Source organism: Oncorhynchus keta, chromosome 2 (assembly GCF_023373465.1).
Source record: "Oncorhynchus keta strain PuntledgeMale-10-30-2019 chromosome 2, Oket_V2, whole genome shotgun sequence".
Taxonomy (NCBI): Eukaryota; Metazoa; Chordata; class Actinopteri; order Salmoniformes; family Salmonidae; genus Oncorhynchus; species Oncorhynchus keta.
In genome coordinates this window covers 54,034,289-54,061,290 of record NC_068422.1, presented here as the reverse complement: position 1 = coordinate 54,061,290, position 27,002 = coordinate 54,034,289, and the positions used below count along the sequence as shown (strand labels likewise).

At 42.9% G+C, this 27,002-nt stretch overlaps 1 protein-coding gene across 1 annotated transcript in view; it reads right to left on the bottom strand.

Annotated features, from left to right (window-relative positions):
* The window catches only part of alk (ALK receptor tyrosine kinase), a 738,611-nt gene that overhangs the window by 24,541 nt on the left and 687,068 nt on the right, over positions 1-27,002 (bottom strand). The window contains exons 21-25 of the mRNA XM_052470437.1: positions 16,087-16,177; positions 15,689-15,753; positions 14,373-14,502; positions 11,516-11,613; positions 10,163-10,255 (exon numbers count right to left, since the gene is read on the bottom strand). Of these exons, the coding sequence (XP_052326397.1) occupies positions 10,163-10,255; positions 11,516-11,613; positions 14,373-14,502; positions 15,689-15,753; positions 16,087-16,177 (477 nt within the window). The remainder of the gene's footprint in view (positions 1-10,162; positions 10,256-11,515; positions 11,614-14,372; positions 14,503-15,688; positions 15,754-16,086; positions 16,178-27,002) is intronic.

Sequence of the window (27,002 nt, the reverse complement as noted above, 5' to 3'; positions counted from 1 at the left end):
CCCTCCTTTCCCCTATTACTATTCCCCAGGTTGTTGCTGTAAATGAGAAATGTCACAGTGGGTGTGAGATACTGTGGCTTGTAGGGGTCTCCAGGTCTCGCATCCACTGTGAAATTTGGTGGAGGATCTGTGATGATCTTGGGGTGCTTCAGCAAGGCTGGAATCGGGCAGATTTGTCTTTGTGAAAACTTGCTTTGACAATGTTCTGGAAAAATATTGTGAATCCTTAAAGAGATGGGTGGGACTGGCTTAAGAGGGTGTGAACAATGCTGAATGGGTGTAGACAAAGGAGAGCTCTCCAGTAAGTACCAAAACATTCAAAGGCCCTTTTCTCAAAAGTGAGTTTACAAGCTTATCAACTTTCAAAGCAGAATTACTTTCCCATTGTTCCTTAAAAATGCATTGTATGATATACTGTTTTATAGCTCTGAGTCTCAACATTTTATCAATGTAAAAAAAACAAGACAGAATTCAAGAGGTGAGTCACAATTTTGTAAAACATTTTTCATTTCTTGAAGCAGTCATTTAGGAAAATTAACACCGGTCTAATAAACAATCTCTCAATCTCTCAATCTCAAGCACATATGCTAGTGGGTAGCTCGCTAATCTTTATAAAGTATTCAAACCCCTTGACTTTTTCCACATTTTGTTACATTAAATCTTTTTTTTCCTTCATCAATCTACAGTACACACAATACCCCATAATAACAACTCAAAAAACGTTTTTAAGAAATGTTCTCAAACGTATAAAGAATAAAAACAAATATAGTATTCAGAACCTTTACTCAGTACTTTGCTGAAGCACATTTGGCAGTGATTCTTGGGTACGACCCTACAAACTTGGCACACCTGTATTTGGGGAGTTTCTCCCATTCTTCTCTGCAGATCCTCTCAAGCTCTGTAAGGTTGGATGGGGAGCGTCGCTGCACAGCTATTTTCAGATCTCTCCAGAGATGTTAGAGCTGGTGGAAGTCCGGGCTCTGGGTGGGCCACACAAGGACATTTAGGGACTTGTCCCAAGCCACTGCATTGTCTTGACTTTGTGCTTAGGGTCATTGTCCTTATGGATGGTGAAGATTCACCCCAGTCTGTGGTCCTGAGCACTCTGGAATAAGTTTTCATTAAGGATCTCTCTATTCTTTACTTAGTTCATCTTACCCTCAATCCTGACTAGTCTCCCAGACTTGCCGCTTAAAAACATCCCCACAGCATTATGCTGCCACCATCTTGCTTCACCGTAGGGATGGTGCCAGGTTTCCTCCAGATGTGACGCTTGGCATTCAAGCCAAAGAGTTCAATCTTGGTTTCATCAGACCAAAGAATCTTGTTTTTCATGGTCTGGGAGTCCTTTAGGTGCCATTTGACACCAAGCGGGCTGTCATGTGCCTTTTACTGAGGAGTGTTTTCTGTTCGGCCACTCTACCACAAAGGTCAGATTGATAGAGTTCCTCTGTGGAGATGGGAGAACCTTCCAGAAGGACAAACATCTCTGCAGCACTCCACCAGAGTGACCATCGGGTTCTTGGTCACATCCCTGATCAAGTCCCTTCTCCCCTGATTGATCAGTTTGGCCGGGCGGCCAGCTCTGGGAAGAGTATTGGTGGGTCCAAACTTGTTCAATTTAAGAATGATGGAGGCCACTGTTCTTGGGGACCTTCAATGCTGCAGAAATATTTTGGTACCCCTTCCCCAGGTCTGTGCCTCGACACAATCCTGTCTTGGAGCTCTCTGACAATTCCTTCGACCTCATGGCTTGGTTTTTGCTCTGATATGCACTGTCAACTGTAGGACCTTATATAGACAGGTGTGTGCCTTTCCAAATCATGTCCAATCATTTGAGTTAACCACAGCTAGACTTGGAGCACTGGAGATCAATTTCGAGTCTCAGAGCAAAGGGTCTGAATACAAAGGGTCTGAACACTCCCTCTGTTTAGTTTTTATAAATTTGCTAACATATCTTAATAATGTTAAGGATGTCGAGAATTTAAGCAGCTTTTTGTTAAAAATCGCGCAACATTTCAGCGCCCTGCTATTCATGCCAGGAATATAGTGTGTGGATAGAAAACACTCAGACGTTTCCAAAACTGGTTAAATCATGGCTGTGACTATAACAGAACGTGCGTTTCATCGAAAAGTGCAGGAAAATCTGATCACTGAAAATGGAAAACAATATCCATGCGCGACTTCCAGGCATTGTTATAGGTGAACTGGATTAAATAGGGCTGAGGTTGCAGTACCTACAGCTTCCACACGTTGTCTAGAGTCTTGTCATTTGCCTGGGCTTTGTTTCTTGGTCAAACTGAATCAAGGGAACCGATTCCCTCCGGTCTCCGAACGGATGTTTTGGTTGAGATTTCTCAGGACAGTATTTCAATAAGGACACCTATAGAATTGACATCGCCTCGTGATCAATTGTATCACTTATTAACGTGTACTAATACCTAAATTGCATTACAAAAGTATTTCGAAGTGTTTTGTGAAAGTTTATCGTCGACTTTTTTAATAAAAAAAAATGACGTTACGTTATAAAACGCTATTTTTTTCCATTGTTCACACAGTGTTCATAGATCGATATCTAGGCTATATATGGACCGATTTAATCGGAAAAAGACCCCAAATGATGTTTATGGGACATCTAGGAGTGCCAAGAAAGAAGCTCGTCAAAGGTAATGAATGTTTTATATTTTATTTCTGCGTTCTGAGTAGCCCCCGGCTATCGCAAAATCTGTCGTTAGGTGACGGTGCAGTATTTGGGGGATACATGCTATCAGATAATAGCTTCTCATGCTTTCGCCGAAAAGCATTTTACAAATCTGACTCGGTAACTAGATTCACAACGAGTGTAGCTTTAATTCAGTATATTGTATGTGCATTTTAATGAAAGTTTGAGTTTTATCAAAAACTATACGTGGCGTACTTGAAATTTCCGCTGATATATGTTCCCACCACGGGACCACTGCCCTAATTAAAACCAGTTTTTGGTCTGGATATTGTGTGTAGATTGATGAGCAATTTTTTAACAAGGCTGTAATGTAAGAAAATGTGGAAAAAGTCAAGGGGTCTGAATACTTTCAGAACGCACTGTTTTTCCATCAAAGTAGATTTTTTATTGGTAAACTTGGATCTATTTGCTTAGAACTGGTCTATCCAACATGGCATAGCAGTCGGACGTGTGTTTGTCTTGTCCTGTGTTATTAGTCTGTAAATAGTCTGTTTTTACATTTTTTTTATATATATTTTAATCTCACTTTCCATCTCACTTTCCATCCGCCTCACCCAATGTGGTATGGATCTGCTATTTTTATACCTTATGACTGGAACCTCCATCCGAAACTAGCCAGCAAACTAGCTCTTGTCATTCTTTGCCACTGCTAGCGCTCCTCATCTCAGCTCAGACAATTAGCTTAGAAAACACCAGCCAGCTTGAGCTCAGACAATTACCTGCCAGTCTACACAGCGCGATATCAACCCAGAGCATATCAGACTGCTTTTCTCTAACACATCACCGGATTCCTGCCACAAGCTCTGGACCATTGCACCGGATCATTGCAGCTAGCTAGCTGCAACCGAGTGGCTATTGTTGGCTAACACCTCGGTCCCGAAGCAAGCACCAGTTAGCCTTGAGCGAGCCTCAAGCTAGACTCATCTCTTGGCTAGCCGACGGAGTATACCAGCTAATTCTTGGGCTACAATACCTCTTTTGCCAATTGGCCTGGACCCTTTATTGTCGACACGGAGCCCCGCCGATCCATCACGACTAGTCTGCCGACGCAATCGTCCGATGTGGTTTCAACAGGCTTTTCCACTGCGATGTAGCCGAAGACCCATCTGCTAGCTCCGGCCTGCTAGCTTTCAGAACGCCATGTCTCCCGCTTGCCTAGTGTAGTAGCGACTACTGAACGGCTCCTATTGCTGCTCATTGAACCCTATGGATCTATGGACCTGGCTACACAGCTGATGCCAGCTGGACTGTTCATTAACACCGCACTTCATTTTGTTTATCTGTCAACCACAGTCTCGAACTCAGGTCCTGTGTGTACCTAACTGACCCTCCCTGCACATTCATCACCATTTACCCGTTGTTGTCTTAGCTCTCCCACCAACACCTGTGATCGCTTTATGCCTCTCTCTAATGTCAATATGCCTTGGCTACTGCTGTTTCGGTTAGGTCTTATTGTTTTATTTCCCTCTAGAGCCCCCAGTCCTGCTCAACATGCTTTAGATAGCTCTCTTGTCCCACCCCCACACATGGGGAGACCTCACCTGGCTTAACTGGTGCCTTCAGAGACGCAACCTCTCTCATTGTCACTCAATGCCTAGGTTTACCTACACTGTATTCACATTCTAGCATACCTTGTCTGTACATTTTGCCCTGAATCTTTTCTACCACGCCCAGAAATCTGCTCCCTTTATTCTCTGTTCCCAACGCACTAGATGACCAGTTCTTATAGCCTTTAGCCGTACCCTTATCCTACTCCTCCTACGTTCCTCTGGTGATGTAGAGGTTAACCCAGGCCCTGTAGCCGCCTGTACTACACCTATTCCCCAGGCCCTCTAATTTGTTGACTTCTGTAACCGTGAAAGCCTTGGTTTCATGTATGTTGACATCAGAAACCTCCTCCCTAAGTTTGTTATATTCACTGCTTTAGCACCTTCTGCCAAACCTGATGTCCAAGCCTTGTCTGAATCCTGGTTTAGGAAGGCCACCAAAAGTTCTGAAATTTCCATCCCGAACTACAACATTTTCCGTCAAGATAGAACTGCCAAAGGGGGCGGAGTTAGCCTGCAGAGTTCTGTCTTACTATCCAGGTCTGTGCCCAAACAGTTCTCGCTTCTAATCCACCTTTCCAAAAACAAGTCTCTCACTGTTGCCGCTGTTATAGGCCCCCCTCAGCCCCCAGCTGTGCCCTGGACAACATATGTGAATTGATATCCCCCCACCTATCTTCAGAGTTGGTACTGTTAGGTGACCTAATCTAGGATATGCTTAACACCCCGGCCGTCCTACAATATAAGCTAGATGCCCTCAAACTCACACAATTGATCAAGGAACCTACCAGGTACAACTCTAAATCCGTAAACATGGGCACCCTCATAGATATCATCCTGACCAACTTGCCCTCCAATTACACCTCTGTTTCTTCAACCAGGATCTCAGCGATAACTGCCTCATTGCCTGCGTCCGTAATAAGTCCGTGGTCAAACGACCATTCCTCATCACTGTCAAACAATCCCTAAAACATTTCAGTGAGCAGGCCTTTCTAATCGACCTGGCCCGGGTATCCTGGAAGAATATTGACCTCATCCCGTCAGTAGAGGATGCCTGGTTGTTCTTTAAAAGTGCTTTCCTGCATCTTAAATAAGCATTCCCCATTCTTAAAATGTAGAACTAAGAACAGATATAGCCCCTGGTTCCCTCCTGACTTGACTGCCCTTGGCCAGTGCAAAAACATCCTGTGATATACTGCAATAGCATTGAATAGCCCCGGTGATATTCAACTTTTCAGGGAAGTCAGAAACCAATATACACAGTCAGATCGGAAAACAAATGCTAGCTTTTTCAAACAAAAATTTGCATTCTGTAGCACTAATTCCAAAGAGTTTTGGGACACTGTAAAGTCCATGGAGAATAAGAGCACCTCCTCCCAGCCGCCCACTGCACAGAGGATAGGAAACACTGTCGTGATCATTATCACATTATCTACGAATTTCGATAAGCATTTTTCTACGGCCGGCCATGCTTTCCACCTGGCTACCCCTACCCCGGCCAACAGCTCTAAGCTCCCCGTAGCAACTTGCCCAAGCGCCCCCCTTCACCCAAATCCAGATAGCTGATGTTTTGAAAAAGCTGCAAAATCTGGACCCGTACAAATCAGCTGAGCTAGACAATCGGGACCATCTCTTTCTAAAATTATCTGCTGCAATTGTTACAACCCCTATTACGATCCTGTTCAACCTCTCTTTCGCATCGCCTGAGATCCCTAAAGTTTGGAAAGCTGCTGCAGTCATCCCCATCTTCAAAGGGGGAGACACTCTAGACCCAAACTGCTACAGATCTATATCCATCCTGCCCTGCTTTTCTAAAGTCTTCGAAAGCCAAGTTAATAAACAGATCACCAACCATTTTGAAACCCACCATACCTTCTCCGCTATGCAATCTGGTTTCCGAGCTGGTCATTGGTGCACCTCAGCTACGCTCAAGGTCCAAACAATATCATAACCACCATCGATAAAAGACAGTACTGTGCAACCATCTTCATCGACCTGGCTAAGGCTTTCGACTCTGTCAATCACTGCATTCTTATCGGCACCCCCATAGAGAATGCCTCGCCTGGTTCACCAATTACTTCTCAGATAGAGTTCAGTGTGTCAAATCGGAGGGCCTGTTGTCCGCACCTCTGGCAGTCTCTATGGTGGTGCCACAGGGTTCAATTCTTGGGCCGACTCTTTTCTCTGTATACATCAATGATGTCACTCTTGCTGCTTGTGATTCTTTGATCCACCTCTACGCAGACGACACCATTCTGTATACATCTGGCCCTTCTTTGGACACCAAACCTCCAAACGAGCTTCAATGCCATACAACCGCTCTTAAATGCAAGTAAAACTAAAGGCATGCTCTTCAACCGATCACTGCCCATTGAAATCAAGTGGTTTACCTAGATAAGATGTTTACTTCTCAGAATGACAATGTATTGCCATTTCCCTATATAAATATTTTTTTTATGCTCATTGCACATTAACATTATAGACAGACTAAACAGCTAGCACATACGTTTGTGGCTAAAATGCTGCTATTGCCACACATGGCAGAAACTGAGCCTTAATTTCCACAATCATGCTTATTGATACTCTCGTTTTAGTAGGATCTGCTCTGTTCTACATTTTAGGAGTTGAGACATTGAAAGGGTATCGTTAGAAAGGTTAAGTTCTGGTCCATTACAGTAGAATAATGTCTCTAAGTGTGTCTGTCCATATGACTGTTGGACCAAACATAAAATGCAAATAGCGAGTTTAAGCTTCTTCTTTTCATGGCAGGGGGAGGGACTTGGTGTCTGTGTGTGGGTGGGAAGGTGCACAGTGCAAACAGAATAGAATGAGCGAAGGGGACGTGCAGTGGTGGAAAAATTACCCAATTGTCATACTTGAGTAAAGGTGGATACCTTAAAAGAAAATGACTCAAGATAAAAGTGAGTCACCCAGTAAAATACCATTTGAGTAAAAGTCTACAAGTCTATCAAACGTGAAAGTATAAATCATAAAAAATCCTTATATTAACCTTTCTAGCGCAGGCATTCCGTTAGCGACCCATCTGGACAATATCCGATGAAATGTATATTTAACATTCATGAAAATACATGTGGAATACATCAAAATAAAGCTTAACATCTTGTTAATCCAGCCGCTGTGTCAGATTTCAAAAATACTTTACGGCGAAAGCACACCATGCAGACCATGCGATTATCTCAGGACAGCACCCCGCATACAAAACCATTAACATTTTTTTTTCAACCTGGCAAGTGGGCCACGAAAGTCAGAAATAGCGATATAATATATGGCTTACCTTTGAAGATCTTCTTCTGTTGGCACTCCCAGTTACCTCACAAATGGTCCTTTTGTTCGATAAAGTCTTTCTTTATATCCATAAAAACTCAGTTTAGCTGGCACGCTTCAGTCAATAATTCACCAGTTTCCCTCCTTCAAAATGAATCCCAAACGTTACCAATAAACTTATCCAAACAAATCAAACAACGTTTATAATCAAACCTTAGGTACCCTAATACGTAAATAAACAATACAATTTAAGACGAAGATAATAGTATGTATGTTCATTACCAGAGATTACCGGAGATAAATAACAAAGAATGCGCTTTCCTCCATGCACATGGAAACACTACAGCCAAAATGGGAGCCACATACAACTTCTAGGCTTTCTCCTTCAGGAAACCTACTATAGAAATACTGAAAGAGCAAATTTTCCACAACTTGTAGGTAGGTAGGACTGGGGTCTGAATGGATAGTTTAGGACGTCGTCTCTTTTCTATAACCTGTAGGGAACACAATATATGGTTTCTCACTTATGGGTGGCACATTGCGATATGGGGGAGGGGAATGTGCAAACTAAATACTGTAGTATTTACTATAGTTAGTGTTTTTGCAGACTGTAATGTTTTTGTGGACATTACTGTGGTATTTATTAAATAGTTTTTTGGCACATAATACTATTTAGTATAGTATTCCACAGTATTTATTTGTATTTTACCTCTAGGCAAGTCAGTTAACTAAGAACCAATTCTTATTTACAATGACGGCCTACACCGGCCAAACCCGGATGACACTGGGCCAAATGTGCGCTGCCCTATGGGACTCCCAATCATGGCCGATTGTGATACAGCCTGGATTCATACCAGGGTGTCTGTAGTGACACCTCAAGCACTGAGATGCAGTGCCTTAGACTGCTGCGCCACTCAGAAGCCTGAGTATACTATAACATTCCATAGTAAGTACTACTCCTGATGAGCGAGGGATACTACAGTGTGTAGTATAGTATTCTACAGTATACTACAGTTTACTATAGAATTATATATTGAATTGTAGTATTTTTTCATGTGTGTTATAACATTCATCCTCCAATTCTTTGTGACGGCAGGCTGAGATTTGGGTGGTGGAGGTGATTTCCTCATTGGGTTGTGCATTCGTGAACGGTGCAGTGTGGATTGGAATTGCAACTGGGAAAACACCTCAAGTCAGTATGCAATCACAAGGACTTTGAGGATGAATAAAACTGTAAAATTAAGATTAAGATCGCTTTATTCATCAATTGTACACAAGGTCCAACCAAAATGTGGCTTCTACTTTTAACCTCCTAGCCTTCCTGTGTTTGTGAGACATTATCATTTGCACCAAAAGCCATCAAATTGAAATGAAATGCCCCCAGCAATCTTCAAATTGACATTCTAGATAGAATTGGCATTCTACAACTAGACATAAAGTGTTTGGTGCCATCATGGCAGCCATTACTAACTAAACGGTGTATCCATGGATCGCACTCAGATTTTAAAAAAATAATTTGTAATCGACTTTGTTTCCCAGAAGAAGAAATGGACTGTATCACTAGCAACAGACACAGGCAGTAATAAACAGAATTATAAACTAGATAGTTTGGGTCCTGGATAATGATTGTCTGAAAACTGTGGTATATTTAACTAATAAGGCCCAAGGAGGTGTGGTATATGGCCAATATACCACGACCTGGACACAGCCATTAGCCGTGGTGTATTGGCCATATATCACAAACCTCCGAGGAGCCTTATTACTATTATAAACTGGTTACCAACGGGTGGTTTGAGCCCTGAATTCTGACTGGCTGAAAGCCATGGTATATCAGAATGTATACCAGGGGTATAACAAAATATTTAGTTTTACTGCCCTAATTATGTTGGTAACCAGTTTACAACAGCAATAAGTCTCCTCAGGGGTTTGTGATATATGGCCAATACACCACGGCTAATGGCTGTGTCCAGGCACTCCGCTTTGCGTCATACAGAAGAACAGCCTTTAGCCGTAGTATATTGGCCACATCTCCTTGGGCCTTGTTGTTTAAATATATATTTTTGTAAGGATCGACGCTGATAGACGAGAAGGAAGTACAGGGAGTGAACATTTAATTAATTAACAATGGACATGAACTGGACAGGACAGCGTCTGGCCATGAAAACAACAATATTAAAGCTGACTTGGGGAACCAACTGAGGAACAGACAGATATAGATGGGGCAATCAACAAGGTGAAGGAGTCCAGGTGGGTCCATTGAGCGCTGATGAGTGTAATGATGGTGACAGGTGTGCATAATGAAGGTATAGACAGCCTGTGCCCGCGAGCACCAGAGAGGGAGAGTGGGAGCAGGCGTGACAATTATTATCATTTTAAAGGAGTGGGGCAGTCCCACTCCTTTGGTATTTTGTCATGTTTGAAAAGAGATAGACAGAGTTGAAACTTAGGAGAGATGGTGCTGAAGTAGCAACAGGCCATACTCCAACTCATGCTGGCAGCGGTATATCGTACATGTGCTCCAGAGGCAACTGCCCAGAACGCCAGACCACCCCAGTCCACATATACCTTTATCGTAGCTGGGATTAATGACTTTTTATTATGGCAGTACCTATAAATGTCTCTGGCCATTCCAAAGTCCCCGATCTTGGCCACTCTCCCCGGTCCTTTGGTGGTCAGCAGGCAGTTCCGGGCCGCAATGTCCCTGCAAAGTGACAAGACAAGAAGAACCTTACAGGGGTGTGTTCGTGTTAGTGTGTGTGTCTCTGTCTATCTGTGCATGTGTGTGCTCATCTGTATGTGCATTAGCTTGTCTGTCTGTCTGCGTTAGTGTGTGCGAGCTTGTCTGTCCGTCTGCGTTAGTGTGTGCGAGCTTGTCTGTCTGTCTGCATTAGTGTGTGCAAGCTTGTTTGTCTGTCCGTCCGACTGCGTTAGTGTGTGCGAGCTTGTCCGTCCGTCCGTCCTTCTGTCTGTCAGTGTGTATCTTATCCCCATGGTAGAATAAGGGCAAACAGAGGACTCAAAACACATATCTGTGAGAATCATGTAGTGTAGCCCATTGTGTTGTATGCATGTTGGTTTCCACTCCCACCCTTAAACAATTGAGTGTGATTATTGGAATAACAGATTCATGTATTAAAGCATTAAGCATTAACTGAGCAATTGGTTAATCTGAACTGTTTGAATTCAGATTAAACAAAACAATGTTTATTCACAGCCAGATTTAGCATATGCATACATTTATTTGTATGGGATTGTGATAAGATTTAAGAGGCTGCAGAATTTGAGTGGTATGACAAAGCAGCAAACACACTCTTCGAGATATTGCATGTCGTCAATGCAGGTTTTCCTCAAGAAAATATAGTCTAGTGACACGTACTCACACGTAGTGGCCTCAAGGATGATGATGGTGGCTGTGATTTGTAATAAGGAGTCGTGCTGGTGTGTGTGTGTGTAGCCTAGTGCTTCTGTGTGTTCGTGTGTGTGCATCCGAGGGTCTGCGTGTGTGTCTGTAGCTACACTCCTGTGACACCATTAGGCAGTATAATAGTTGACAGCACATTTTGATGTAAATTAGCTTTAATTGGGCTCGATTGTCATTGGATGACTTGCAGGAAGTTCCGGGTTAAAGGGAAAATCCTGTAACAGGTTAAGGACGCCGTGGAAACCGAGCAAGTTGATTGCTGGGGTTCCGGGGGGAAGCAGGCAAACCGTTCTATTCCCATCTGTTTTTGTTTGGGAGGGTGTGAATGTGGGGGACTGTGTCTTTGTGGTGTGTGCGTGCACTGCTATTTGTGTGTTTGTGTGTGCGTATGTATACAGTAAGTGGGTGAAATGAGTGTCTGTGTGTGAGAGTGTATTTGTCTGTCATTGCATATTGTGTGGGTTTGACTATACATTATGTGCACACTGTGCACACACATAAATCCATGTACAGTATGTTTCTCTACCACATTAGGCCTACCGGTGTATAAACTGGTTCTCCTCCAGGTATTGGCATCCCTGTGCTATGTCTCTGGCCACATTGAGCAGGTCCTCCATGGATAGACTAGAAGGGTGCTCCTGTAGAGATATACCAGATAGAGAGGAAGAGATCAGGCTCATATATACATAGGGCTTGATTCAATCCGTAGAGCTGAAGACCTGCTCTACAGCACGAAGACAATGTTCCCATGTTCTCAGAGACTGTACTCATGGTAAATGCTGTCTGCTCAATTGGAAATTACCTTAACATTTCAATCGCCCTATAATGCGGATCTCAATAAGAATTTGTTCTTAACTGACTTGCCTAGTTAAATAAAGGTTACATTTAAAAAGTGTGTATCTTATCCCCATGGTAGAATAAAGTCCAAAAAAAGAACTCAGAACATATATATGTGAGAATCGTGTAGTGTAGCCCACTGTGTTGTGTGCATGTTGGTTTCCACTCCCACCCTTAAAACAATTGTGTGATTATTGGAATAACAGATTCATGTGTAAAAGCAGTCTCTATGGGGGTGCCACAGGGTTCAATTCTCGGGCAGACTCTTTTCTCTGTATAAATCAATGATGTCGCTCTTGCTGTGGGTGATTATTTGATCCACCTCTATGCAGATGACACCATCATGTTTCGGGCTAGGCCCCTTAGTTCCAATGAAGGGAAATCTTAACGCTACAGCATACTATGAAATTTGAGAAAATTCTGTGCCTCCAACTTTGAACAGTTTGGGGAAGGCCCTTTCCTGTTTCAGTTGACAGGTCCATACAGAAATGGTCCCCACAACAATGTTCCAACATCTAGTACAGTGCCTTGCAAATGTATTCATCCTCCTTGGCATTTTTCCTATTTTGTTGCAATACAACCTGTAATTTAAAATAGATATTAATTTGAATTTCATGTAATGGACATACACAAAATAGTCTGAATTGGTGAAGTGAAATTATTATTTTACATTTTTTTTAAATGCAAAAATATAAAAAACTGAAAAGTGGTCCCTGCATGTGTTCACCCCCTTTGCTATGAAGCCCCTAAATTAGATCTGGTGCAACCAATTACCTTCCGAAGTCACATAATTAGTTAAATAAAGTCCACCTGTGTGCAATCTGTGTCACACGATCTGTCACATGATCTCAGTGTATATACACCTGTTCTGAAAGGCTCCAGAGTCTGCAACACCACTAAGCAAGTGGCACCATGAAGACAAAGGAGATCTCCAAACAGGTCAGGGACAAAGTTGTGGAAAAGTACAGATCAGGGTTCGGTTACAAAAAAATATCAGATACTTTGATAATCCCACGGAGCACCATTAAATCCATTACTAAAAAATTTGAAAGAATTCGGCACCACAACTAACCTGCCTAGAGAGGGCTGCCCACCACAACTCCAAGGGAAGGAATATGCTATGTCTTGGGCAAACCTAACAACTCCTATCACCCCGAGAATACCATCCCCAAAGTGAAGCATGGTGGTGGCAGCATCATACTGTGGGGATGCTTTTCATCGGCAGGGACAGGGAAACTGGTCAGAATTGGAGGAATGATCAATGGGGCTGAATACAGGAAAATTCTTGAAGGAAACCTGTTTCAGTCTTCCAAAGATTTGAGACTGTGACGGACGTTCACCTTCCAGGAGGACAATAAGGAGGACATAAGCATACTGCTAATGCAACACTTAAGTGGTTTAAAGGGAAACAACTGAAACAACATTTTGGTTACTAGTTCAACACTCTGACCACCAGGCTACCTGCCACCCCAATGACCCTAAGCATACTACTAAAGCAACATTCGAGTGATTTAAGGGGAAACATTTAAATGTCTTGGAATGGCCTAGTCAAAGCCCAGACTTGAATCCAATTTTGAATCTGTGGTATGATGTAAAGATTGCTGTACACCAGTGGAACCCATCCAAATTGAAGGAGCTAGAGCAGTTTTGCCTTGAAGAATGGGCAAAAATCCCAGTGGCTAGATGTGCCAAGCTTATAGAGACATACAAAACAGAATTGCAGCTGTAATTGCTGCAATTGGTGGCTCTACAAAGTATTGACTTGGGGGGGGGGTGAATAATTATGAACACTCAACTTTTCATTTTTGTCTTATTTCCTGTTTGTTTCACAACAGAAATTTGCATCTTCAACGTGGTTGGCATGTTGTGTAAATTAAATTATACAAGCCCTGCAGAAATCTATTTTAATTCCAGGTTGTAAGGCAACAAAATAGTAAAAATACCAAGGGGGTGAATACTTCCGCAAGCCACTTTAGAAAGCCTTCCCAGAAGAGGATGTGTCCACATACTTTTGGTCATGTAGTTTATATGCTAATATACCTAGTGTATTTATGCAATGAGGCACATATAATTTTATTCAAACAAAATATTAAAAGAATACCTGATACCATTAGAGAATATACTGTATATATAAGTGCATTCTAAGAAACAACTATTTTAATTTTACAATAAATTGAATACCCTAATTCCACCAAAATCCCTGAACTTCATGTTTTATTTGTCCATTGCCAGTAAAATATTTTAAGTGCTATTATCCAGTCAATATGTGATTGAAAAAAACAACAGTTATCCACTACCCAACTGTTGCATTTATTACAAATAAAGAATCAACTGTTGCATTTATTCAAACCTTTTAACAATTTGGCAAATGTAGTCAAACTTACTTTTCAAGGTTTCAGAAATCTAGCTCCAAGGTACCATCTCTGGCTGTTGTGACTTAGAGCAAGACAACATATTCCTCTAACAAAAAACACTTGAGCTGTGCACTAAAGCACTACCGCTCTGAACTAACGCACTGTACATTTTAAAATATACAAGACAAACTGGCAACTGAACTGACCAGTCTGGGTCGCGTCTCTCTCAGGAAACTCTTGAGGTCTCCTCCAGCCATCAATTCCAATAGGATGAAGCGTGGTAGGGCCTGTAGACTCACCCCTATACACCGCACTATGTTCTGGTGGCTGAATTTACTGCAGGGGGAGAGGAATAAAAAAAAAGAGAGGGGGGAGGAATGGAGGGAGGAGAGGGAGAGAGGAGAGGGGGAAGGAGTGAGAGGAGGGAGGAGAGAGAGGAAAGGAGGGGGAGGAGGGAGGAGGAAGAAGGAAAGAAGGGAGAGAGTTGAGGATGAGGGGGAGATAGAGGGAGGAAAGGGGAAAGTAAAGGGAGAAGGAGAGGGTTTGAAAGGAAGTGAGATTACAGTACATGGTTGCTGAAGAATGGTCTGCCATGGAGCATGTTTGCAATATGTCTTCAACCAAAAGCTGTGTGTAAGTGTGTGTGTGTGTGAGAGAGAGAGAGAGAGAGAGTGTTCAAGTGCGTGTGCTTAGGTTTGTGTGACTGTAACTAGGTTTCCATCCAATTGCCGAGATATGTTCATGTTAATATAAAAAAATCTGCATAAAAACAATATGGACATTTTTCCATCAGTGATGTGTTTCCATCAAATTGATTTGTTGTGGATAAAAGGCTGTGCGTGATGAGGTAGTTCACATAAAAATAACTTTTGTGGTTAAAGTCCCATGTACCAAATAAAAGAACATAAGTCACATTTTCAACTCCACTGGCAGTTTTGTCACAAAAAACTGTTGCGTTTTAAAGCATATCATATGCACGCCATCTGGTTTTGGAGCATGCTCTTTAGACAACAGTTAGCTGACAAAATGGGGGTAGGTTTTAAATTATGAAATGGAATGAGACCAACGTCATTTTTATTGGATAATTGGCAGCCAAGTGTTTATCATCGTGTCACGAGCCTTCAAATAAAACCCTAGATATTTATTGGAAATGTGCATGAAGCTCATCACTGTCCATCACTTAACCACCAGGAAAGTTAATCAAAACTATTTAATCTTCCTGTAAACTCTAATGCTTTTCCACGTTGTGGTGGAAAAGCACGTCATCGGGTGGCTCCAAGTTTACTTCGATATGATGGTTTATTATATAAATAATTGCGCATAAAATAGTTTCCACCGCAATTGTCACATAATTAATTTTACCGACACAAAAAGATATCACCATGTCGAATGAACAAATTGTCTGTCAACATTTGTGAAATTGTACCAACACTTTGTTTCCATCACACCTGTTATGATTTATTTGCATACAGTATGACTTTGCTTGCATGAAAACTGTGGATGGAAACGTGGTTTGTGTTACCTGATAATGAGAGCCTCCATGAGAAAGTCGAGCTCATCCTGCTCAGAGCACACCTCAGGGAGTGTCTATAGGGGATGCACACAGAACACATAATGAGGACATTCAGAGAGAACATAGACAATGCTGTGTAGACAGATGTGCAGAACTAAGGATACATCTGCACAGGAGGGCTCATTGCAGGGCTCCATCACAAAAGTGACCTTGGTCTCAATAGGACTCCCCTGCCTAAATAAAGGTTCAATAAAAAAATCAACATAAGCTCACTGAAATGTTGTGAATAAAATACGTACCCAATACACACACATTCTTGCTGATATTACAGATGAATGAAGCCCAGTATATTCTGTGTGTAAGTTTGTTTGTCTATTTCTTGTTTTTTTGTTTGTGTCAGGGCTCACCTTGACTGCTACTTGCATGGGACTGGGCTCTCCAGGTATCCCCACTGCCATCCCTTCATACACTTCACCAAAGGCACCATGTCCCAGACCCCTATACACATACAAGGAAGAACACGCACACATGCAAGCACACACACACACACACACACACACGCACGCACACAGACAAACAAAAGGGCTCACAAACTTTGAGATGCATATTGGTAAGATAATGTCTTATAGACGAAATGTAAAGCGAAAGTATCCCTCCATAATGCCTTCACAATGCACCCACAGTACAAACTACAACATACAGTGGCTTGCGAAAGTATTCACTCCCCTTGGCATTTTTCCTATTTTGTTGCCTTACAACCTGGAATTAAAATTGATTTTTGGGGGGTTTGTAATCATTTGATTTACACAACATTCGCTGAAGATGCAAAATATGTTTAATCGTGAAACAAACAAAAAAACTGACAACTTGAGCATGCATAACAATTTTTTAATTTTTTTTTTAATTGTACCTTTATTTATTCTTATTTTCAATGACGGCCTAGGAACAGTGGGTTAACTGCCTGTTCAGGGGCAGAAAGACAGATTTTTACCTTGTCAGCTTGGGGATTCAAACTTGCAACCAACGCTCTAACCACTAGGCTATCCTGCCGCCCCAGATTCCCCCCCCCAAAGTCAATACTTTGTAGAGCCACCAATTGCAGCAATTACATCTGCAAGTCTCTTGGGGTATGTCTCTATAAGCTTGGCACATCTAGCCACTGGGTTTTTTGCCCATTCTTCAAGGCAAAACTGCTCCAGCTCCTTCAAGTTGGATGGGTTCCACTGGTGTACAGCAATCTTTAAGTCATACCACAGATTCAAAATTGGATTGAAGTCTGGGCTTTGACTAGGCCATTCCGAGACATTTAAATGTTTCCCCTTCAATCACTCGAATGTTGCTTTAGTAGTATGCTTAGGGTCATTGGGGTGGCAGGTAGCCTGGTGGTCAGTACATTGAACTACTAACCGAAAGGTTGCAAGATCAAATCCCCGAGCTGACAAGGTGAAAGTCTGTCGTTCTGCCTCTGAACAAGGCAATTAACCCAAGGCTGTCATTGAAAATAAGAATTGGTTCTTAACTGACTTGCCTAGTTAAATAAAGGTGAATCTCTGGAAGACTGAAACAGGTTTCCCTCAAGAATTACCCTGCATTTAGCTCCATCCATCAATCCTTCAATTTTGACCATCTTTCCCTCGATCCTGACTAGTCTCCCAGTCCCTGCTGATGAAAAACATCCCCACAGCATGATGCTGCCACCACCATGCTTCACTGTGGGGATGGTATTCTCAGGGTGATGGGCGGTGTTTGGTTTGCACTGGACATAGCATTTTCCTTGATGGCCAAAAAGTTCAAAAAGTTACAATTTTACATCTGACCAGAGTACCTTCTTCCATATGTTTGGGAGTCTCCCACATGCCTTTTGGCGAACACCAAAATGTGTTTTCTTATTTTATTTCTTTAAGCAATGGCTTTTTTCCTGAACACTCTTCCATAAAGCCCAGCTCTGTGGAGTGTACGGCTTAACGTGGTCCTATGGACAAGATACTCCAATCTCCGCTGTGGAGCTTTGCAGCTCCTTCAAGGTTATCTTTGGTCTCTTTGTTGCCATTCTGATTAATGCCCTCCTTGCCTGGTCTGTGCATTTTGGTGGACAGCCCTCTCTTGACAGGTTTGTTGTGGTGTCATATTCTTTCCATCTTTTAATAATGATCTGTACTTCTCCATTACTTTGTCCCTGACCTGTTTGGAGTGTTCCTTGGTCTTCATAGTGCCGCTTGCTTGGTTGTGCCCCTTGCTTAGTGGTGTTGCAGACACTCTGGCCATTCAGAACAGGCATATATATACGTAGATCATGTGACTGAACATGTGACACTTAGTTAGATTGCACACAGGCGGACATTATTTACCTGTGACTTCTGAAGGTAATTCGCTGCACCAGATCTTATTTAGGGGATTCATAGCAAAGGGGTTGAATACATATGCATGGACCACTTTTCTGTTTTTTTTTTTCACTTCACCAATTTGAACTATTTTGAACTATTATATCCATTACATGAAATACAAATAAAAATATATTTAAATTACAGGTTGTTATGCAACAAAATAGGAAAAACGCCAAGGGGGCTGAATACTTTTGCAAGGCAGTAAGCATTCACAGTTGATGTCATTGATTATTGGGTGGAAGGAAAGTGGGCCTATGGACAGTATGTGCACCAGGTGGCTAGCTTAACCTTTCACAGTGATATAACCTTCTCGGACATCTTAACCTCTTAAGACTAGGCCTCAATACTGCCCCCTTTGGAGGAAGTGCGTGCCCATAGTAAACTGAAAATATTTTTTCCGAAAATTGCTAATTTATGCATATAATAATTATTATTGAATATAAAACACTCTAAAGTTTCTAAAACCGTTTAAATTATGTCTGTATGTAAAGCAGAACTCTCAGGGCAGCCTTTCTCCCAAACTCTCTCTTGTCAAGAGAAAAGTTGGGTCAACTGTGACGTCATCGCCCCCACCCTTCCCAGGCAGCTACCGATCTGGGAACAGTATGTATGTGCTCAGCGCGATGCCTGCTTTCAAATGGCGCGTTCATTGTGAGAATCCCGCGAGCCCTCGTCGTTTGGCGGGCGAAAATGTTCGTGTCACTCTCAAATACATGCACTCTATTGCGAGCGGCCGATTTGGGGCACGTTCTTTTCCAAGTAACAGCAATTGAAGGCGGTTTGTCTGTTCGCGCTGATCATTGTTTTACATGTTAAAACCATCATAAAGCTCGATTCTGCACATAGTTTGACCAGTTTAGTCGACATATAATATGTAAATTTGAAGTTTTGATGCGCAAGAGTGCGGGACCAGAAGTCATTTTGGGTGCATTTCAGCTGAAGCTGTTAGCATATGCTAATACAGAGACACACAACGTGAAACCAAACGATGTATTGGGTAAGTATGACTCCTTCTACGTCTTCTGATCGAAGAACAGCAAAGGTAAGGGAATATTTATGTGGTTATTTTGGGTTTCTGTGGACTCCAAACGTAGAGGAGACATACTGCTAATATCTGAGCGCCGTCTCATTGTATAGCCAGTGAACGAATTCTGTAACGTTAAAAATAAATGTAATACAGCGGTTGCATTAAGAAGAAGTGTATCTTTGTAACTATATGTAGAACATGTATATTTAGTCATGTTTATTGTTTATTGCTTGCTATCATCATTTCTCCGGACATTTGAGTAGCATTTTTTGAAATGTCGTCATTGTAAACAGGGATTTATGGATATAAATGGCATATTATTGAAAAAAATAAAATGTATTGTGTAACATGTACTATTACTGTCATCTGATGAAGATTTTCAAAAGGTTAGTGAATGATTTATTTTTTAATCCTGCTTTTATCATTTTATATTTTCTGGGACAAAATGGCTGCCTCTCGTCTTTTGTTTCGGTGGTGGTCTAATATAAATATGTGCTATGTTTTCGTCGTAAAACATTTTAGAAATCTGGATAGCTGGGTAGATGAACAAGGTGTTTATCTTTCATTTGAGCTATTGGACTTGTTAATGTGTGGAGGTTAAATATTTCGAATAATATTTTTTTGCATTTTGCGTTATGGTAATGAGCTTGAGCCGTAGTCACGATACCGGATCCGGGATGGGTCGCCGCAAGAAGTTTTAAGTACTGTCCCCGACCAATAAATGCCATGGCTTTCAGAGATCACTGGGTCAGCTGAAATGCTGGTGCTTTGTGAGGACATCGCTGCATTTTAGTACAGGAAACATTACCATATAAAACTGTAGTATGTATAATATAATAATAAGGTTGAAACAAGTACTTTTGTAACTAACCCAATATAGACCACAGCCTGTTGTTTCCAATGGAAGCAAAATAATCATAGTGGGAAGAACAAGCAAGGAGGTGGGCAGAGCCAAACAAGAGCTAGCGAGATCCTATTGGTGTGTTCTAGCATGTATTTGCATATTTCCGTTCGGAAACGCCTACCTTGTGAAGTGAGCGTGTGCAATAACTCAATTAGTCCTTCCTTGCACTCCTTCTGAAAAACGCAATTATTATTTTTGTTTTTACTTAGGCAAAGGTTAAACTCTACAAAACTTAACCCACTCTGTTCATAACAGATCCTACTAGTAGGATCAGAAAACTGTTTAATTGATGAGAAAATTAGCACAATGTCAGCCAAAATCCATCTCGCTCGATCTTCTCCCATTTCCAGCCACTGGGCTTCCTCTCTGAGCGGAAATGCCAACCGGATGTTTCTGATTCATACATTAGTGATGTAACCTTCATCAGTGATGTAACATCTGTCTCATTTAAACGTGTTAACCCTCGCAAGGCTACAGGCCCAGACGGCATCCCCAGCTGCGCCCTCAGAGCATGCGCAGACCAGCTGGCTGGTGTGTTTACGGACATATTCAATCAATCCCTATCCCAGTCTGCTGTTCCCACATGCTTCAAGAGGGCCACCATTGTTCACCATTGTTCCTGTTCCCAAGAAAGCTAAGGGAACTGAGCTAAACGACTACCGCCCCGTCGCACTCACTTACGTCATCATGAAGTGCTTTGAGAGACCAGTAAAGGACCATATCACCTCCACCCTACCTGACACCCTAGACCCACTCCAATTTGCTTACCGCCCAAATAGGTCCACAGACGATGCAATCTCAACCACACTGCACACTGCCCGAACCCATCTGGACAAGAGGAATACCTATGCGAGAATGCTGTTCATCGACTACAGCTCAGCATTTAACACCATAGTACCCTCCAAACTCGTCATCAAGCTGGGTCCCTGGGTCTCGACCCCGCCCTGTGCAACTGGGTACTGGACTTACTGACGGGCCACATTTTACATTACATTTACATTTAAGTCATTTAGCAGACGCTCTTATCCAGAGCGACTTACAAATTGGTGCATTCACCTTATGACATCCAGTGGAACAGCCACTTTACAATAGTGCATCTAAATCTTTTAGGGGGTGAGAAGGATTACTTATCCTATCCTAGGTATTCCTTAAAGAGGTGGGGTTTCAGGTGTCTCCGGAAGGTGGTGATTGACTCCGCTGTCCTGGCGTCGTGAGGGAGTTTGTTCCACCATTGGGGGGCCAGAGCAGCGAACAGTTTTGACTGGGCTGAGCGGGAACTGTACTTCCTCAGTGGTAGGGAGGCGAGCAGGCCAGAGGTGGATGAACGCAGTGCCCTTGTTTGGGTGTAGGGCCTGATCAGAGCCTGGAGGTACTGAGGTGCCATTCCCCTCACAGCTCCGTAGGCAAGCACCATGGTCTTGTAGCGGATGCGAGCTTCAACTGGAAGCCAGTGGAGAGAGCGGAGGAGCGGGGTGACGTGAGAGAACTTGGGAAGGTTGAACACCAGACGGGCTGCGGCGTTCTGGATGAGTTGTAGGGGTTTAATGGCACAGGCAGGGAGCCCAGCCAACAGCGAGTTGCAGTAATCCAGACGGGAGATGACAAGTGCCTGGATTAGGACCTGCGCCGCTTCCTGTGTGAGGCAGGGTCGTACTCTGCGGATGTTGTAGAGCATGAACCTACAGGAACGGGCCACCGCCTTGATGTTAGTTGAGAACGACAGGGTGTTGTCCAGGATCACGCCAAGGTTCTTAGCGCTCTGGGAGGAGGACACAATGGAGTTGTCAACCGTGATGGCGAGATCCTGGAACGGGCAGTCCTTCCCCGGGAGGAAGAGCAGCTCCGTCTTGCCGAGGTTCAGCTTGAGGTGGTGATCCGTCATCCACACTGATATGTCTGCCAGACATGCAGAGATGCGATTCGCCACCTGGTCATCAGAAGGGGAAAGGAGAAGATTAATTGTGTGTCGTCTGCAAAGCAATGATAGGAGAGACCATGTGAGGTTATGACAGAGCCAAGTGACTTGGTGTATAGCGAGAATAGGAGAGGGCCTAGAACAGAGCCCTGGGGACACCAGTGGTGAGAGCGCGTGGTGAGGAGACAGATTCTCGCCACGCCACCTGGTAGGAGCGACCTGTCAGGTAGGACGCAATCCAAGCGTGGGCCGCGCCGAAGATACCCAACTCGGAGAGGGTGGAGAGGAGGATCTGATGGTTCACAGTATCGAAGGCAGCCGATAGGTCTAGAAGGATGAGAGCAGAGGAGAGAGAGTTAGCTTTAGCAGTGCGGAGCGCCTCCGTGATGCAGAGAAGAGCAGTCTCAGTTGAATGACTAGTCTTGAAACCTGACTGATTTGGATCAAGAAGGTCATTCTGAGAGAGATAGCGGTAGAGCTGGCCAAGGACGGCACGTTCAAGAGTTTTGGAGAGAAAAGAAAGAAGGGATACTGGTCTGTAGTTGTTGACATCGGAGGGATCGAGTGTAGGTTTTTTCAGAAGGGGTGCAATTCTCGCTCTCTTGAGGACGGAAGGGACGTAGCCAGCGGTCAGGGATGAGTTGATGAGCGAGGTGAGGTAAGGGAGAAGGTCTCCGGAAATGGTCTGGAGAAGAGAGGAGGGGATAGGGTCAAGCGGGCAGGTTGTTGGGCGGCCGGCCGTCACAAGACGCGAGATTTCATCTGGAGAGAGAGGGGAGAAAGAGGTCAGAGCACAGGGTAGGGCAGTGTGAGCAGAACCAGCGGTGTCGTTTGACTTAGCAAACGAGGATCGGATGTCGTCGACCTTCTTTTCAAAATGGTTGACGAAGTCATCTGCAGAGAGGGAGGAGGGGGGGGGGGAGGAGGATTCAGGAGGGAGGAGAAGGTGGCAAATAGCTTCCTAGGGTTAGAGGCAGATGCTTGGAATTTAGAGTGGTAGAATGTGGCTTTAGCAGCAGAGACAGAGGAGGAAAATGTAGAGAGGAGGGAGTGAAAGGATGCCAGGTCCGCAGGGAGGCGAGTTTTCCTCCATTTCCGCTCGGCTGCCCGGAGCCCTGTTCTGTGAGCTCGCAATGAGTCGTCGAGCCACGGAGCGGGAGGGGAGGACCGAGCCGGCCTGGAGGATAGGGGACATAGAGAGTCAAAGGATGCAGAAAGGGAGGAGAGGAGGGTTGAGGAGGCAGAATCAGGAGATAGGTTGGAGAAGGTTTGAGCAGAGGGAAGAGATGATAGGATGGAAGAGGAGAGAGTAGCGGGGGAGAGAGAGCGAAGGTTGGGACGCGATACCATCCGAGTAGGAGCAGTGTGGGAAGTGTTGGATGAGAGCGAGAGGGAAAAGGATACAAGGTAGTGGTCGGAGACTTGGAGGGGTGGTGAAGGTAGGTAACAACATCTCCACCCCGCTGATCCTCAACACTGGGGCCCCACAAGGGTGCGTTCTGAGCCCTCTCCTGTACTCCCTGTTCACCCACGACTGCGTGGCCACGCACGCCTCCAACTCAATCAACAAGTTTGCGGACAACACAACAGTGGTAGGCTTGATTACCAACAACGACAAGACGGCCTACAGGGAGGAGGTGAGGGCCCTCGGAGTGTGGTGTCAGGAAAATAACCTCACACTCAACGTCAACAAAACTAAGGAGATGATTGTGGACTTCAGGAAACAGCAGAGGGAACACCCAACATTCCACATCGACGGGACAGTAGTGGAGAGGGTAGTAATTCTTAAGTTCCTCGGCGTACACATCAGAGACAAACTGAATTGGTCCACCCACACAGACAGTATCGTGAAGAAGGCGCAGCAGCGCCTCTTCAACCTCAGGAGGCTGAAGAAATTTGGATTGTCATCAAAAGAACTCACAAACTTCTACAGATGCACAATCAAGAGCATCCTGTCGGGCTGTATCACCGCCTGGTACGGCAACTGCTCCGCCCACAACCGTAAGGCTCTCCAGAGGGTAGTGAGGTCTGCACAACGCATCACCGGGGGCAAACTACCTGCCCTCCAGGACACCTACACCACCTGATGTCACAGGAAGACCATAAAGATCATCAAGGACAACAACCACCCGAGCCACTGCCTGTTCACCCCGTTATCATCCAGAAGGCGAGGTCAGTAGAGGTGCATCAAAGCTGGGACCGAGAGACTGAAAAACAGCTTCTATCTCAAGGCCATCAGACTGTTAAATAGCCACCACTAACATTGAGTGGCTGCTGCCAACACACTGACTCAACTCCAGCCACTTTAATAATGGGAATTGATGGGAATTGATGTAAAATATATCACTAGCCACTTTAAACAATGCTACTTAATATAATGTTTACATTATTACATTTATATTACGTATATACTGTACCCTATATCATATACTGCATCTTTATGTAATACATGTATCACACCATGCCACTTTGTTTACATACTCATCTCATATGTATATACTGTACTCGATACCATCTACTGCATCTTGCCTATGCCGCTCTGTACCATCACTCATTCATATATCTTTATGTACATATTATTTATCCCTTTACAATTGTTTGTATAAGGTAGTAGTTTTGGAATTGTTAGATAGATTACTCGTTGGTTATTACTGCATTGTCGAAACTAGAAGCACAAGCATTTCGCTACACTCGCATGAACATCTGCTTACCATGCGTATGTGACAAATAAAATTAGATTTGATTTGATCTATGGTTCAACCGTTTTCAAACCGTTTTCAAATGTGAGGAAGGCACTTTAGCTTTTAGCATGGAAGTCCATTTAACTGAATTGCTCTACTTTGCAAAGCAGGAGGAAAATTAACATTCAACTTAAAGATGGCTGAAGATAGGATTTCTGGTCCTGTGTGACTCAGTCAGTAAAAGCATAGCGTTAGAAATGCAAGGTTCTCGGTTCAATTCCTGCAGTTTCCTGCAGTGTGAAACCCTCTGTATTTTCAAGTATTGTGATGGCAACATTATGTTAGGGTATGCAAGGTAGGAGTTTATCAGGATCAAAATATATACGAAAGGAGCAAATTCCAGGTAAGGAAAACCTGCCTATTTATTTTTGAGAGGGACAATTATACAAATTGAATGCCAAAGACACACCAGAATGTCTTTCCGATAGGTGTTGAGTGTCCCCCAGAGATCCAGTCTCAGGCCTTACTTTCAATCTGCTTAAAATTCAAAAACTGCTGTCCATCAATGATTCACAACCAAAATTACTGAACTTGTTACAATTTTTTAGCAATTTTTACAAAAACAATGGATGCATTGGGAAAGTATTCAGACCACTTCAAATGTTCCACAATTTGTTACGTTGCAGCTTTATTCTAAAAATGATTAAATTGTTTTTCCCCCTCATCAATCTACGCACAATACCCCATAATGAGAAAGAAAAAACTGGTTTAAAAAGATAAAATTAAAAATATACTGAAATATTACATACACAAAAGTTTTAGAACACCTACTCATTCAAGGGTTTTCTTTATTTTTTACTATTTTCTACATTGTAGAATAATAGTGAAGACATCAAAACTATGAAATAACACATGTAATCATGTAGGAACCAAAAAAGTGTTAAACAAATCAAAATATATTTTATATTTGAGATTCTTCAAATAGCCAACCTTTGCCTTGATGACAGCTTTGCGCACTCTTGGCATTGTCTCAACCAGCTTCATAAGGAAGTCACCTGGAATGCGTTTCAATTCATTAACAGGTGTGCCTTGTTAAAAATGTATATGTGGAATTTCTTTCCTTCTTAATGCGTTTGAGCCAAACAGTTGTGTTGTGACAAGGTAGGGGTGCTATACACAAGATAGCCTTATTTGGTAAGCGACCAAGTCCATATTATGGCAAGAACAGCTCAAATAAGCAAACATAAACGACAGTCCGTCATTACTTTAAGATATGACGGTCAGTTAATACAGAACATTTCAAGAAATTTGAACGTTTCTTCAAGTGCAGTTGCAAATACCATCAAGCACTATGGTGAAACAGGCTCTCATGAGGTCCGCCACAGAAATAGAAGACCCAGAATGATACCTTCTGAAGAGGATAAGTTCAGAAATTGCAGGCCAAATAAATGCTTCACAGAGTTCATGTAACAGGCAAATCTCAATATCAACTGTTCAGAGGAGACTGTGAATCAGGCCTTCGTGGTTGAATTGCTGCAAAGAAATAATAAGAAACTTGCTTGGGCCAAGAAACACGAGCAATGGACATTAGACATCTGTGTCTCAACACAATCCTGTCTCGGAGCTCCATGGACAATTCCTTCAACCTCATGGCTTGGTTTTTGCTCTGACATGCACTGTCAACTGTGGGACCTTATATAGACAGGTGTTTGCCTTTCCAAATCATGTCCAATCAATTGAATTTACCACAGGTGGACTCCAATCAAGTTGGGGAAACATCTCAAGGACGATCAATGGAAACAAGATGACCTTGAGCTTAATTTTGAGTCTAGCAAAGGGTCTGAATACTTATGTAAATAAGGTATTTCTGTTTTTTATTTTTAATAGATGACAAACATTTCTAAAAACCTCTTGTCACTTTGTCATTATGGGGTATTTTGTGTAGATTGATGAGGATAAACATTTATATAATCCATTTAAGATTAAGGCTGTATTTAAACATTTTTGGGGAAAAAGTCCAGGGGTTTGAATCCTTGTCGAATGCACTGTATGTTGCTCTAAGAGTTGTGTAGAGTTGGTAGAATCTTATTCAAAATGATTTACAGAGGAAATTGCTGCCTAAGGGGCTTCCACCAAGTATCAATTCTGGTTCGTGAAGACATTCGCAATAAAGACATATTCGTTTTAAGTTTGTTATTAAGCTATTAATAAATAAAAAAAACTTCCATACTTTTTCTTTCACTTTGAAAATGTGCAGTAGATTGTGTAGATCTGTAGGAAAAACATCTAGTTTAATCATTTTTTAGATAGATGTTTCAGGCAGAAAAATGTGACAAAACTGCGAGGGGTGTGTACACTTTCAAATAGGCACTATGTGCCAAGGGGAGAATTCCGTCAAGAGTTATTGTGTGA